The 14,946-nt window shown below is 37.5% G+C and overlaps 1 protein-coding gene across 3 annotated transcripts in view; it reads right to left on the bottom strand.

Moving 5' to 3' along the window:
- Nucleotides 1-343: 343 nt before the first annotated feature.
- The window catches only part of SERPINB7 (serpin family B member 7), a 30,477-nt gene continuing 15,874 nt past the window's right edge, over nucleotides 344-14,946 (bottom strand). For 2 of the 3 annotated variants that reach the window (XM_032151676.2, XM_032151677.2), the window contains exons 3-8: nucleotides 13,798-13,848; nucleotides 12,449-12,565; nucleotides 9,361-9,478; nucleotides 6,983-7,125; nucleotides 4,699-4,845; nucleotides 344-1,478 (exon numbers count right to left, since the gene is read on the bottom strand). In XM_032151676.2, coding sequence (XP_032007567.1) covers nucleotides 1,080-1,478; nucleotides 4,699-4,845; nucleotides 6,983-7,125; nucleotides 9,361-9,478; nucleotides 12,449-12,565; nucleotides 13,798-13,848 — 975 coding nt within the window. In that variant the 3' untranslated portion in view covers nucleotides 344-1,079. The remainder of the gene's footprint in view (nucleotides 1,479-4,698; nucleotides 4,846-6,982; nucleotides 7,126-9,360; nucleotides 9,479-12,448; nucleotides 12,566-13,797; nucleotides 13,849-14,946) is intronic. The other variant, XM_032151678.2, reaches the window with a different exon arrangement.

Genomic DNA, 14,946 nt, shown 5'->3' on the forward strand with positions numbered 1-14,946 from the left:
GAAAATATAATTCAATGGACTCATTGTTTACAAACTCATAAGTAAGTTCAGCATGATCTACTGATTCTCAATTTATTTTTCTTCTGTTTATAAAATTACAGATGGCTTATTATAAATATTCATACACACAAATCATTTCCCTCATGAATTTAAATCCTACTATTTAAAATTAGTTCATCAGTCTATATATCTGTATAAGCAATTTTATGTGTAATAAATGAGCCACATTGAATCAAATCAAACATATTATAAAAGAATTCTTGCTTGCTTGCTTTGCCTAGAAAACAAAGAAAGCCCTAGTTGTCCTACAATTGGTCAGAGGAAAACAATCACACTGTACAGGTATGTTGTATTTCTTTATTCTGATAAATAGAGAAAAAAACTGATAAACTACACAGCATATGAAATATGATTCTGTAAATGACAACTGCCAACAGCTAAAAGATTTTTAATATTTGAAAAAACTATGTACATACTGTCTTATCAAAGAAAGGCCAAAATTTGTCAATTGAAAGCATTAATGAAATATTTTGGTTGGTCCCCAATCCCAATTTCATATTTTTTACCACCTAGATTATACACTGATTTAAAATCAAACATATGAAGGTAAACTCTAATATCTTCATAGGTCAACAAAGAAAACTTATCCTTCACACTTATTTCTAGAAAGCAGCTGGGCTTATTTCCTAGATTGTTTACAATGAAGCTAGAATATCTGTGATAACTGTAGAGTTTCAAAAGGGATCCCTAGGGCTACTTCTACATTCTCCTTACCAGTTAAGCACTCTCCATAATTTCCAGATGGGTCATGGGGGAGAATGATAGAAATGAATGTGGGAAGAAAGACAATGAAATTAGAAATGGGTGAGGCACATGGTGGTGGAATGCTAAGAGCAGGGATCAGGACAATCAACCAGGTGTCTAGGAAGGGTCAAGTCACCAATGTCATCTGCTGACCAATGTTAGGAAGAAATAAACTCAAAGGAAACACCACATTTTTCCAATTAAACTCAAATCTATTGACTTGTGGTGGTTCTTTGATGTTGTGGGGACTGCTGTAATAGAAACCAATTGGATTTTCAAGGGCAAGAAACTTTGCCACTGAATAAGATGATGTCATCCTTCCTGATGACAAATAGGAATGGGTGGTCAGCTCTAAACAGCATGGACTCAGGGAGTTGCTTTTCTACAATATTACTTCCTGTGGCAGCAGTAGCCTCGGTGCCCTCCTCAGTGACCTCTATGTAAGATTTGTGCATCATTCTTGATATATACAGACGACCCCCCGAAGCAATCCCAGAGAGATCTGCTTTGGATTCATCAAAGATATCTTTCAGCCCTAGGGCTCTCAAATATTGTTTCATTTCATAATTCTTCTCTATCTTGAACTGAGGAAAAAATACCTCAACATACTTAGAGGTCATTCGCCTTGGATTGGTCCATTCCATTAGATTCTGAAAGGTCAGTTTGTTCTCAATCTGTAAAAATAATTCAGAGATAATTTAGAATCATATGGTTAAGTGATAGATGAAACAATAGCTACAAAGATACATAGTTTTCTATAATTATTGCTTCCTGGATATTTGTGTTCAAGTACATGAATGTGTCTTGGGAAGTCTTGAAACAGAACATGAACAAAATGAATAGCTCAAGTACTTTTTAACAAATCCCATGTTTAATCTGCTCTACTTTGAGAAGGCACGATTTATTTGCACCTTAGGGCAATTCCGCTCTCTGCTCACCCATGAGCAGATACAGCCAAAGTGGAGCAACAGACAGGTGAAGGAACCTGGGAATTTGAGACCATCAGAGGGAGAAAGGAGCCCAGTGGTCATTTAAATCAATATTTCCTAGCCATCTCCTTATCATGAAAGACAGATAAAATAATGTTTGCACAGCTTACTGGAGTAAACCAAAGAAACCCCATGTGGCCTGAGGCAAGGAGCCCAGAGCTCCAGCCTTGAAGGTTTGGGTGACCAATATCTCCCAGTACAGTTACCCATACTGTCTGGGAGGCTTGAATTCAAATCAATTTCTTGTTCTCAACAGATGAGGCAACTGAAGTGCAGGAGGATGTAGTTTGATATGCCTGAATGCAAAGCAAGCAACCTTAGTTACACAGCTAGAAGAGTCCTTATCTCTCTCTCCAGCAGCATCGCTGCCCACAAACAATTCACAAAGCCAATTCACCAGCTCTTGAATACTGAGAATTGATCATAAATTCTCAATTTAGAATAAGAAGATTTTTCATAAACATTGTTTAGAAATCTTACATAAAGACATTTCTTCTCAAATTCAGGCTCAACTTCAATCCTAAACAACTTTTTACTGATATTAAATTTAACTTGTATTCTTATCAAGGACCTAAATTTGTACAATCAAATTTAGTCTAATTTGAATTTTTTGTTTTAATTATTCAGTTTTGTGGTTGATCTGTAATATATTTTTACCCTGTTGGAATTTTTTTTTCATTTAGTGCACCGAGATCTAACTTCCTCATCGTTATCTGGTTGTGAAGGATTATGCAGGTTTTTAAGATTGTATAGTATGTAGGTTTATAATAGTCAGATTCAAACATTATTAGGAAATCTATTATGGAAAAGGAAAATTCAGACAGTAAGTGCAAGAACAAAACTATATTGTTAGCTTGCTTTATCAGGGCTACTTTTTCTGCTGCAGATTATTTCAAGTTAAACTAATTGCTGTATGCTAAAATCTGATTGTTATGAAGATTATCAAGTGAATTATAGATTTAATATGAAGACCAATATTTTATATGGTCATATTTTATATTTAATAGTACCAATTTTATGACATTTCTCTTGCTTCTCATGTCAAAATAATTAAGATGAAAACGTAATGAAAGAAAGTTATTGCTAAAATTCCGTAATCTTTGTCTATGTAGAAAGTGTCATTTCAAAGCTTTAAAGTCATGTTTTTAAATCATAGTAATGCCCCTTGGATGGTAGGCATGTCTGTTTCTTTATATTCAGTCCACTGTTCTGTTACTCCACAGCAAATATTCATTATTTTCCAAGTCAAAACAAAACAAATACTTTTAAGTGTATTGTAACTTTTCAGTGTAGCTGACATACATATATGTGTGTGCACATACATACACACAAATATGCATATCTATACATATGCATCTACCAGAAAAATTGATTAAATTCTTCAGCCTCCCTTTCCTATCTCACGTGCTTGCTATAAACATCCAACAAGATAATATAAATGAAGCTCAGAGCACATAGCCTGGGATGTAGTAGGTGCTCAATAAATGGCACCTGTTATTCCTTTTTAATGAGAGAATAGAGAAGGAAGATGAGTCCAGTCCTCTGAGATTGCAGATCAAACTCAAAGAGCCAAGTTCAGGAGGAGGAAAAGCAGAAAAAGGGCTGAAAAAAGATCAGGCTCTGAGATTCAGTGGTGGTGTCTGGCTTGCATGGCCCCCACCGTCTTCCCATTGCACTGTTGGTCCATTTTTCCTGCCACATCAGTCACAGGGCAGTCCCTAAACTCTGCTTTTCACTTGAGACACAGCAGCATGGAGTGATGAAACTGACTTTGCAAAATTATAACAGTAGGAGATATGACATAGTTGACTCCATCTTGCTGCTAACCTCCAAGCTGTTGTTGGTCATTATTTGGCATAGGCTAAGATAACTTTGGAAGAAATTTAGTTTATAGTTTAAATGTAAGGCAAGGATCATAATAGCCCTTCCCAAAACTAAACCACCTTTGTAAAACTAATGAAAGACCACATGATTATGATTATGAAAGAGGCCTGAATTCCACCACAGTGTAGGCGTAGTAAACATTAACAAATCATTGTTATGGAGGCCATAAAATTTGTAACTCCCTCAATGACTCTTATAGATAATATCCCTATTGTAGAACCTAAGACTGGCCTTTTGAGATGTCTTTTCAGACTTTTACATTTCTGATACTAACTCCACTTGGACTCATGACTCATGACTAAACCGGTCCTGTGGCCCCCACAGAGTCCACAGGTGGACTCAGTGCATGAGGACAGTTTTACACACGCTTGTGACTGCATCCCCACCCAGTCAACAGCACTCATTTCCTAGACCCCTGCCCACTAAACTATCCTTGAAAACTCCTAACCTCTGAACCTTCAGGGAGATTGATTTGAGTACTAGTGACCTCATCTCCCATGTGGCATTGTCGGCCTTGCATCAATTAAACTCTCTTTACTACAATGCTGTGCCCTCAGTGAATTGATTTTGTCTGTGCAGCAGGCAGGGAGACCCTCTTGTCCAATTACAGTGAGATCATACATTTTAATTCTAAAAGGCTCAGGACTCTATCATATCATACCTGCCTAAAGATGCTCAGTCTAGCAAAATTTCAATAACACATAGAAGACTGTATTCATGGCCAAACACCAAAAAGACCTAAACTCATGTGTTTTTAATTCCATAGCTGACATTTGAAAGCGTTCCAACTTGATCACTACTCAACTAAAATTATGCTAAACTGAGTTAAGTCAATCTCAGCAACTATAAGGGTGTCTGGCTCATACTAGGTACTCCTTAAATATTTGTCAAATAAATTAATAAGTAGGTAAGTCTCTAATATCTCAATACCCTGAAATCTTACAGTTTATCAATGAAAACTGAATCAACAGTATCCTAAAAGTCTTATTTCCCAGTAGTGAAAATGACAGTCGTAACTTACTTCAGAGAGGTCACTCTCAGGCAGCAGAACGTACATGTTTATGCCGCCATTGTATCTGAGCTCAAGAATCTTCATTGATGGGTCGTTAATAACAGACAAATTGAACTTCCGCTCCTGATGCATCATGGCCACTGCCTTCCCAGAGCACTGAAAGTCAAGTCACAAAAAATTATTTATAATCCCACCTCATTTTACTTATTAACCAAATACATATAAGAATATTGTACTTGGTCAATAAATTTTTGCTCAGTTGATCCTGCAGATTTTTTCCTGACATGTTACCAATAGCAGTTGCATTGGTGCAAATCTTAGTGGTAAAGCCAAGACTTCAAGTTTGATTCCTTGAGTTTAAAATTTCCTAACTGTGTGACCTTGGGTGAGTTACTGTGACTCTCTGTTCCTCCATTTCCCCATCTATAGAATGGGAATGACTATAATCCCTGCTGTACAAGACTGTTGTGAGGATTATGTGAATTAATACAGCCGGCACTTGGAACATTGCCTTGTACTTAGTATTTTAACTGAAAAGTCTCTATAATAAGTAATGAAAATTTACTAAATAACATTAAAATGAAAAATGAATGCTATAGGTTTTTTTTTTTGTCTTCTCAGAAGTAAAATACAGACTAGTACTAACAAAATTACACAATTTAAGACCAGGTACAGTGGCTCATGCATGTAATCCCAGCACTTTGGGAGGTCCAGGCAAGACGACTGCTTGAGCCCAGGAGCTCAAGACCAGGCTGAGCAACATGGTGAGACCGCATCTCTACTAAAAATAAAATAATAAAAAAAAACAGCTGGGTGTAGTGGAACATGCCTGTAGTCCCAGCTACTTGGGAGGCTGAGGTGGGAGGACCACCTGAGCCCAAGAGGTCAAGGCTAGAGTGGGCAGTGATTTCACCACTGCACTCCAGCCTGGGCAACAGAGTGAGACCCTGTCTCAAAAAAAAAAAAAATACACTATTTAAGCATGAGGTCTTGGAAAAATAAAAATTCCTGCAAGGTATTTGATAATGTCCCTCAAATTCACTAGGGCAAAAAAATAAGTAGCTCTTATCTTGAGACTATCATTTATAGATTTAGAGACACCATTGAGGTACAATAAAGTTTCTCCTAGTGATATTATGATCTGCAAACTTGTCAGCATTTCTGTAATATCCCCTTTTAGGAAAAAACATCCTACATGAGGAGGACAGATGACAGATAATTCTCTGTCCTTGAACCAAAGGTCCTTCTTTCTCTGGAAAGGTTGCCTTTTTTGGCTTAGAGTCCAATCCTCAGAAAGAACACACATGAAATCTACCCGCTCAGTGAGACAGGTCCGCAGAATTGAGCCTGACACACATGGGGACTGGGATGTGATAGACAGGATGTCTCACTGGGGCAGGGAAAGAATCACACATCTGGGTTCTGCTGGAGAGATTATGTTACCAATTTTTAATATGATAGAACTAACATTGATATCAGAGATCTAGATTCCATAGCATATTACATTACAAGCTGTCTGTTATAGCTACATTACATAGGGTGTGTGGACTAGCAGGAAGAGTGTTTAAAACAATATTATGATACAGTAATGCTTTTTAAAATAAAAAGAAATTAGGAGAAAAAGAATAACACAGGAAACAGGAATGCAGCTTCTGTGAAGCAAGGCAGGGGCCCCAATACAACATTCCTGACTGCAAGAGCTTTGTTGTTTCTGCTGTACTAAGATTACTGTGTACAAATTGATTTTAAAACCCAAGAATATATGTTTTATAAAGGTTGGTAACAAGATGTTTTAGATCAAAAACAGAACTAAGTGAAGAAATACATATGGCTTGTACTTGGAAATGCTTAACTTTACTAAATATAACTTTTCTCCTTGCAAAAGAAAACACATTCCCTGCTGTGACTCAGGAAAATCATTGATGGTAAATGATTTTAAATATAGACCTCATGGTAAAAATAATGAAAAATGAAAAATACACTTTGGTCATATTTGTTCTTATAGGCCTCCAATTATAATATCTTAAGATACATTCATACCACTTCTTTCAATTTTGAATGCATTTTAAAGAATGCCAATTTACAAGACACCTTTGGTGGTGTTTCATAGCCTGCATGACAGGGAAAATAGCAAGTTTGCTTTATAAAGCAACTGACCATATAGTATTGGTAATGCAAAAGAAGAAATGGGTTAAAAACAGTGAACCTAGAGTTTACTATGTAACTATCACAGTCCTGCAAAGGAATACTACTGGGGAAAAGTTCCAAATTAAATAGGAGATTGACAACATACCTTGGGAGATTTGAAATGGCAATTTATGGTTTCGCTCTTGGTGAAGGCTGATTGCCACTTGCCTTTGAAGTACACAGCATTCACCAGCACCATTACAGCAGATGAGCTTATGCCACCTTCACCAATCACGTTCTTGATTTTGCCTTTTGAAAAAAAAATTGAGGGAAAAAGGTTTATTTTAATATAATTTTAAAAATGATTTAAAAGACCATTAATTGGTATGAAGTTTTTTTCTTAACACAGAATAACACCAATAAGAATATTAAGAATAACCTATGAGCAATTAATGTGTCCAGCACTTTCTAAGCCTTTTAGATGCAATCTTTGGTTTAATCCTCACATAATCCCTGTGAGGTAGGCACTATTATTGTTCCCATTTCCTGTTGAGGAAGCTAAGGCACAAAGAGATCAAGACACACAACCAGAAAATGATAGCAATAGGATTCCAACCCAGGAAGACAACCCCAGGGTCCCTGCTCATAGGTATCAAAGTGCCTTTACTGCATTGACTAGGCCACCTTTTGTGACTACAGTACTTCAATCCATTGAAAGGGTAATGCCCTCCTTCATTCCACATTAATAAAATTTTTGCTGGATGCTATGCACTATTCTGCATATTTGAATTACAAATGTGAAAGACATAGCCTGTGCCATCATTGAGCTCCCAGTCCAGCACAGAAAAGTCAACATCCAAAGAGCAGTTTTAACCCACCAGTAACATAGAGGTCTGATCTCAGTGCACTGTGGGAGTGCAGATTAAAGTCACCCAACTTTTTCTGTGGCTGTCTGCTTTAGCTGAAGAACAGTGGGGAGCAGGAAGAGCTTCCATAAAGCAGAGACTATTTATTCAAAGGCACAGAGCCTGGAAGAGCAAGGTGTATTTGTCGGGGAGAATAAGGTTGGCAAGATTGGAAGCAAGGGCCTGATAATGAAGAGGCTTGAATGTCTGGTAAGAATGTTGGATTATTTTGAAGGTGATGGAAAATAATTGCTCAGGATTCATTGAAAGACAAGAAAGGTCATGGTCATGATGGATCTGATTCGCCTTTCAAAAGGATGGCTCTGGTATTGTGTAGAGGATGTGGGCTTCAAGACCTGGGTAGGGTTGTTTAGAATATTAGCAACATTTTTAAGTGTTTCCTCAAATAAATATTGAGTACATATGCCTATGAAAAATTAGAGTAATTATGCATAGATTTGCATGAGAAAGGAAGGCAGAGAAATAAATAACTAGTCTAAATAGAAAAAGTTGTTAGCAATTTGATACCCTTATATTAAATATTAAATAGAATCTCACCTAGATTTTAGAAAAGTAATAATTACATAGTTTCTCTTGATTTATAAGTGCTATATATGAAAAATGTGATGGCTAAACATCAAAGTAACCCACTATGAATATAATGAGGAATGAATGAATAAAAAGAAAATTTATACACCGCATTCTTAGTCCCAGGACTAAGTGTATGCTGCTGAAAGTTTGCATTTAAAAGTGCAAGATATATTTATCTATATTTCTGAGCCACAGCTAGGCTCAGTAAATACAGGTACAATGTTTAGAGTACAAATCAAGGCCAACCCTTAGGTAATGAAACAATTACTAGCTTTGGAATTGGTTGATGAACAAAGCAAGGATTAATAAATTTCTTTATTTGCTTTTCACTAAACCAGAACATTAGCTGGAATTCAGTTTTTAGTTGTGACAGAGACTTACCAATAAAGAGCTGTACTTTTTCTGGAAGGTACTACCTTTGTTACATAAATTATTTTGGTAAATAAAGAACATTTTAAAATGAGAGATATACTATACATCCTTGGGAAAAGCAATATCATGAAAATATATTTCTTTGACAGTAGAATGTTATAACTTTAATAAGATTCAGTCCATAAAGCAATTATAAAGTATGAAAATCAGCCCTATCTTTAAAAAACAGATCGATTATTAAATGAAATGTTATGCTGTGGTCATTGAAAATAATAATGTGGTCATTGAAAGTAATAACAAGAAACAAGAAAATAATAACTCTTAGTTTTTGTTCACTAACTAGGGTGAGATATTGAGGTTAATTTATCAAATTAACTCAGCTTGTTATTCTTTTATGAAGTGGTCACAATAATATGTTTGTCCTGCAGGGTTTTGCCAATGAAATGGGATAATGTAAAAGACTGAACTTCTGAAAAGTACAAAGCATTCAAATTATTAAGATTATTCAAAACCACATTGCAGACAAATACTAAAGCAATTTTAAGTAGCAGCAATCATTACTTTGAACTAGGAGGAGCTGTTCCTTGTATGTACAAAAGACTCCTAGCTTTTGTTCTCAGTATTCACATATAGAACTGACAAATCTTGTAGAAAAATAAGGTATTTCAATACTCACCATGTGTTTCATTTTCAACCCACTTATTAATTTTATGTCTAGTGTCTTCTAAATGATTTGTAAAGTCAACTCGCTCCACTTTGGCATCGTATAATTTTCTGGCACACTCAATGTAGTCCTACAAAGAAGAATATAGTTCTTGTATTTACAAATCATCACCAACTAAGTATATAAGAAATGTATTTTTGAACTTTTTATTTCCACTGCTTTATTCAACGGTTCAACTCTGTCTCAAAGATGAGTATGTAAATATAGGGATATATGCAAATGGAACTGGAAGGGGATCTGGTGTATTTGAAGTTGAATTTGTACGGCAAATACTCTGTTTAAACTTAAGTTTATCTGAAATGGATTTGAGGAGACTAATAGAGAATGGATAAAGCCCACCCTTTTACCACTGCGTTTTCATATTAAATAACTCAATAGCCTCCTAACCACTCTCCCTTGCCTGTGTCATCCCTTCCTGCTGCAAATTTTTCAAGGCTACATTATTGCACTCAAGACAAAGCCCAAGCCCTTGAACCTTGCCGACAAGGCTCTGCTGATCCCCACCCTGCTTACGTCATAGCCACTTTCTCCTTACTCTGCTCTCCCACCATACCACATTCCTGAGAGTTGCTCAAAAATGCCATGTGTCCTCTCTCACTAGAGGTGTTTGAACAACATTCCTTCTGCCTGAAATGGCCCATATAGCTCATGATTATGTCTTACCCATTTTCTAGTTCCAAGTATGGCTGTCTCTCCTTGACAGATATCTTCTCTAGGTTCCACCTACATTTTCTTTTCTTTTTTTTTTTTTTAATTCTTTTTTTGAGACAATGTCTCACTCTTGTCCCCTTGCAGGCTGGAGTGCAATGCCACGATCTCGGCTCACTGCAACCTCCGCCTCCTGGGTTCAAGTGATTCTCCTCCCTCAGCTTCCCGAGTAGCTGGGATTACAGGTGACTTCCACCACGCCAGGCTAATTTTTGTATTTTTAGTAGAGATGGGGTTTCACCATGTTGGTCAGGCTGGTTTTGAACTCCTTACCTCAGGTGATCCTTCCGCCTCAGCCTCCCAAAGTGCTGGGATTACAGGCATGAGCCACCACGCCCGGTCCCACCTACATTTTCTAACAGTCTGTTTATCTTGATTTCTTTTCTTAACAGCTGTTATCATAATGCATCATTTTTACCTTTGAGATTGTCTGAGTCCTTCACAAAACAGCAAATTCTGTGAAGTCAAGACTATATATGCCTTGCTGATTATTTTATTCCCAGTACCTAGCACATTGCCTTGGACATAATAGTTGCCTAAGAAATACTTGCTGTTCCTAATAAAAAAAAGTCATAATGATCTAATTTATCAACACATTAGTAATTCGATGAATATACACATATATATTTTCGTGGAAAGATGTTCAGAATTAGAAGAGAAAGATGTATTACAAACCATGTATTGTTAGTGGATTTTCTGTTAAAGTTTACGGGATTTTCATCCTAATAATGAAGATTCACTAGTTGTCCTTTGTCTATCTGCAGGATAAGACTAGCTCTCTAACGCAAGCTTTGTGTGTGATTTCCTTGGATACAGCTCTTTTCATCTACTGATTAATTCATTCTTCCATCCACACATCCATTCATCCATCCACTTTGACACAAAGAGCAGTTTTTTTTTTGTTTGTTTTGTTTTGAGATGGAGTCTCGCTCTTTCGCTCAGGCCAGAGTGCAGTGGAGCTATCTTGGCTCACTGCAAGCTCCACCTCCTGGGTTCACGCCATTCTCCTGCCTCAGCCTCCCGAGTAGCTGGGACTACAGGCGCCTGCCACCGCACCCGGCTAATTTTTTGTATTTTTAGTAGAGACGGGGTTTCACCGTGTTAGCCAGGATGGTCTCAATCTCCTGACCTCGTGATCTGCCCGCCTTGGCCTCCCAAAGTGCTGGGATTACAGGCGTGAGCCACCGTACAAAGAGTAATTTTAAGTAGTCCATGGCCTAGAAAGGTTGATACATGCAAGAGGTTGATACATGCAAGATGTCAGCAAGGAATAAAGATAGCAGTGGGGAGGGGCAGGATAGTTACATAGATGTTGCTATTCTCTACCACTTCCAAGAAACTCAGGCCAGATGTAGTGGCTCATGCCCGTAATCCCAGCACTTTGGGCGGCTGATGTGGGCATATCACCTGAGGTCAATAGTTTGAGACCAGCCTGGCCAACATAGCAAATCCCCGTCTCTACTAAAAATACAAAAAAAAAAAAAAAAAAAAAAAATTCACAGGACGTGGTGGCACATGCCTGTAATCCCAGCTACTTGGGAAGCCGAGGCAGGAGAATCACTTGAACCCGAGACACAGAGGTTGCAGTGAGCCAAGATTGCACCAATGCACTCCATCCTGGGCAACAGAGCTAGACTCTGTCTAAAAGTAAGAGAGAGAGAGAGAGAAGCTATAGAAGAGCTAGAAGCCACTAAGCATTTATACTTTTTTAAAAAGTCCAACTAGTATGTCATGTTGATCTCCTTCTAAGACTTGTCTATGTCCTTAAAAAAAATATGTAAAACTTAAGTGACATAAAAAATAAAATTTGGCCAGGCAAGATGGCTCATGCCTGTAGTTCCAGCAATTCGGGAGGCTGAAGCAAGAGGATCACTTGAGCCCAGGGGTTCAAGACCAACCTGGGCAACATGGAGAGACCCTTTCTCAACAACAAAAAAATTAGCTGGGCATAGTGGCATGCATCTGTGGTCACAGCTACTCAGGAAGCTGAGGTGGGATTATTGCTTGAGCCCAGAATGTGTTGCCTGCCATGGACACCCCTAAATGGGCTGACTGCTCCTCCATTCCATTTATAGCTCAGCATCCCTACCAATAGACACGTTCTCTCCTGTTTTGAAGCCTATCAGTCTAATGAACCTGAATATGTGGATTAATTGGGTAAAAAGTTGAACTTTGGAAATGGTGATGATATCTTCAAGACATCTGAGAACATAATAAGTAGCAATGAGAAACAAAACCATCTTTGTATTGCTCAGTAGAAAGACACAAGCCCTTGTTCAGATAATGGATTTAACAAGATTCAGGTCCTTCTAACAAAGGCAGTTTCACTTACCTTATGAAAGCCATACACTTTTTCAGCAAAAAGACCATTCACAATGCTGAAATCATAGTCCTTGTGGGATGCATTTATATCAGAAAGAACTCTTTTCAGTTGAGACTGGAGCCCTGGCTGTTATTAAAAAGATGTATAAAAATTTATTTTTGGACTGAAAAGATATGCATAATCTCACTTACACATAAAATAAAACAGGCAAATTATACCATAAAAGAATTTTTTTAAATACTATAAAAACAGCAAACAAGGCCACATGCATCTATGTCTTACCCTTTCTCAAAATAGTGTCTGTGATCAAATGAAATAATTTACTAAATACTTGGACTTAAAATTGTTAACAGAAGATAATGATTTTGCATAACATATATATTAATTAATTTTACCAATGTAAGTTTTCTATGAATATACAAAGAAAAAGGCAAAACATTTAACTTCATCCTTTCTTGCCCAAATATGGCCAATATGCAAATAAAATATTACTAAAGTAATAAATAACAAGTAAATTATCAAAAATTTTACTTGAAAAATTTACAATCTGGAAATCTGAATAAAGCATGTTTCTTTGCTTTGAAAAGATAGTTCCACATTCTCCAACCTCCAACTCTTTGGCTCAAGCTAACCTCCCACCATAGCCCCCCAAGTAGCTAGGACTATAAGCTAATTTTCGTATATTTTGCAGAGATGGGGCTTTCCATGTTGCCCAGGCTGGTCTCGAATTCCTGGGCTCCAGTGATCCACCGGCCTCAGCCTTCCAAAGTTCTGGTATTACAGGCGTGAGCCCCCACACCTGGCTCACCTTCTCTTTTTCTTTTTTTTTTTATTATTATACTTTAGGTTTTAGGGTACATGTGCACAATGTGCAGGTTTGTTACATATGTATCCATGTGCCATGTTGTTTTGCTGCACCCATTAACTCGTCATTTAGCATTAGGTATATCTCCTAACGCTGTCCCTCCCTCCTCCCCCCACCCCACAACAGTCCCCAGAGTGTGATGTTCCCCTTCCTGTGTCCATGAGTTCTCATTGTTCAGTTCCCACCTATGAGTGAGAACATGCGGTGTTTTGTTTTTTTTTTTTGTCCTTGCGATAGTTTACTGAGAATGATGGTTTCGAGCTTCATCCATGTCCCTACAAAGAACATGAACTCATCATTTTCTATGGCTGCATAGTATTCCATGGTGTATATGTGCCACATTTTCTTAATCCAGTCTATCGTTGTTGGATATTTGGGTTGGTTCCAACTCTTTGCTATTGTGAATAGTGCCGCAATAAACATATGTGTGCATGTGTCTTTATAGCAGCATGATTTATAGTCCTTTGGGTATATAAGAACATATTGTCTTTACCTGACTGTTAGAAGAGTTTCCATATCCTGAGGCAGTGTTAACATGAAGCAACTGTAAACAGGGCACAAGGAAAGCAATCATTAGAATCAGAGGTTACGAGAACAGTTTGCAAGAGGTTTTAAAAATAAAAATATTCTTTCCCAATAAATGTGTCTAATTGCCATTCCAAGTTCATTAGTGTCTTACAGCAGATTCTCCCCGTGACTCTGAATGTACATCAACAGGCATCCTTGGTTTTAATTTTTATTGCATTTTCTTTCTTTACCACAACTTGATTTTCCCTTAGGTTTCCTAGGATTTTGGAATTTGTGTCAATTTACATAAATGCTATCGTGATATCACTTCCAATTAAATCATGCTTGTCTGGTAGTCAGTCCACACAGGGATATTAATGCCGCAGTGCACAGCTCTCCCAGTCTGACACTGAATGAAAATCATATTTCAGCAGCAGAACTCTACAGTTTTCAATATAGTCAGTGAAATGTGACCACCGTCTTCACTATACAATGGTGTAACTCAGAATACCTGTGGACTGGCTGGGTGGCTCACGCCTGTAATCTCAGCACTTTGGGAGGCCAAGGCGGGCAGATCACAAGGTCAGGAGATTGAGACCATCCTGGCTAACATGGTGAAACCCCGTCTCTACTAAAAATACAAAAAATTAGCTGGGTGTGGTGGCAGTCACCTGTAGTACCAGCTAGTCGGGAGGCTGAGACAGGAGAATGGCTTGAACCCGGGAGGCAGAGCTTGCAGTGAGCTGAGATAGTACCACTGCACTCCAGCCTGGGCAGCAGAGCAAGACTCTGTCTCAAAAAAAATAAAAATAAAAATACCTGTGGACTATTTTGTGATTTATGGAATGAATAAGCCACTTTCTGAAGTGACCGGGCAGCTATAATTTTAACATTTGGGCAAATACAAATTAGGTCATCAATTCATGTGTTAATTTAGTATTTATTAAGTTTTACTTACCAGATTCTCCTCTTATTTTTTGTAATTTTGGAATCATGGAACCTATCAACATTTCCAACCAATGATTATTCCTAAATTTCTTGAAATGTCATTTTATGTAAAAAAGCACTGTTTTACTTAAATAGGCTCTAAAACTCTATGTCATCACCATTTAAAAAAATATTTATTTATTTTTAT

This window comes from Hylobates moloch, unplaced genomic scaffold, assembly GCF_009828535.3.
Source record: "Hylobates moloch isolate HMO894 unplaced genomic scaffold, HMol_V3 SCAFFOLD_5, whole genome shotgun sequence".
Taxonomy (NCBI): Eukaryota; Metazoa; Chordata; class Mammalia; order Primates; family Hylobatidae; genus Hylobates; species Hylobates moloch.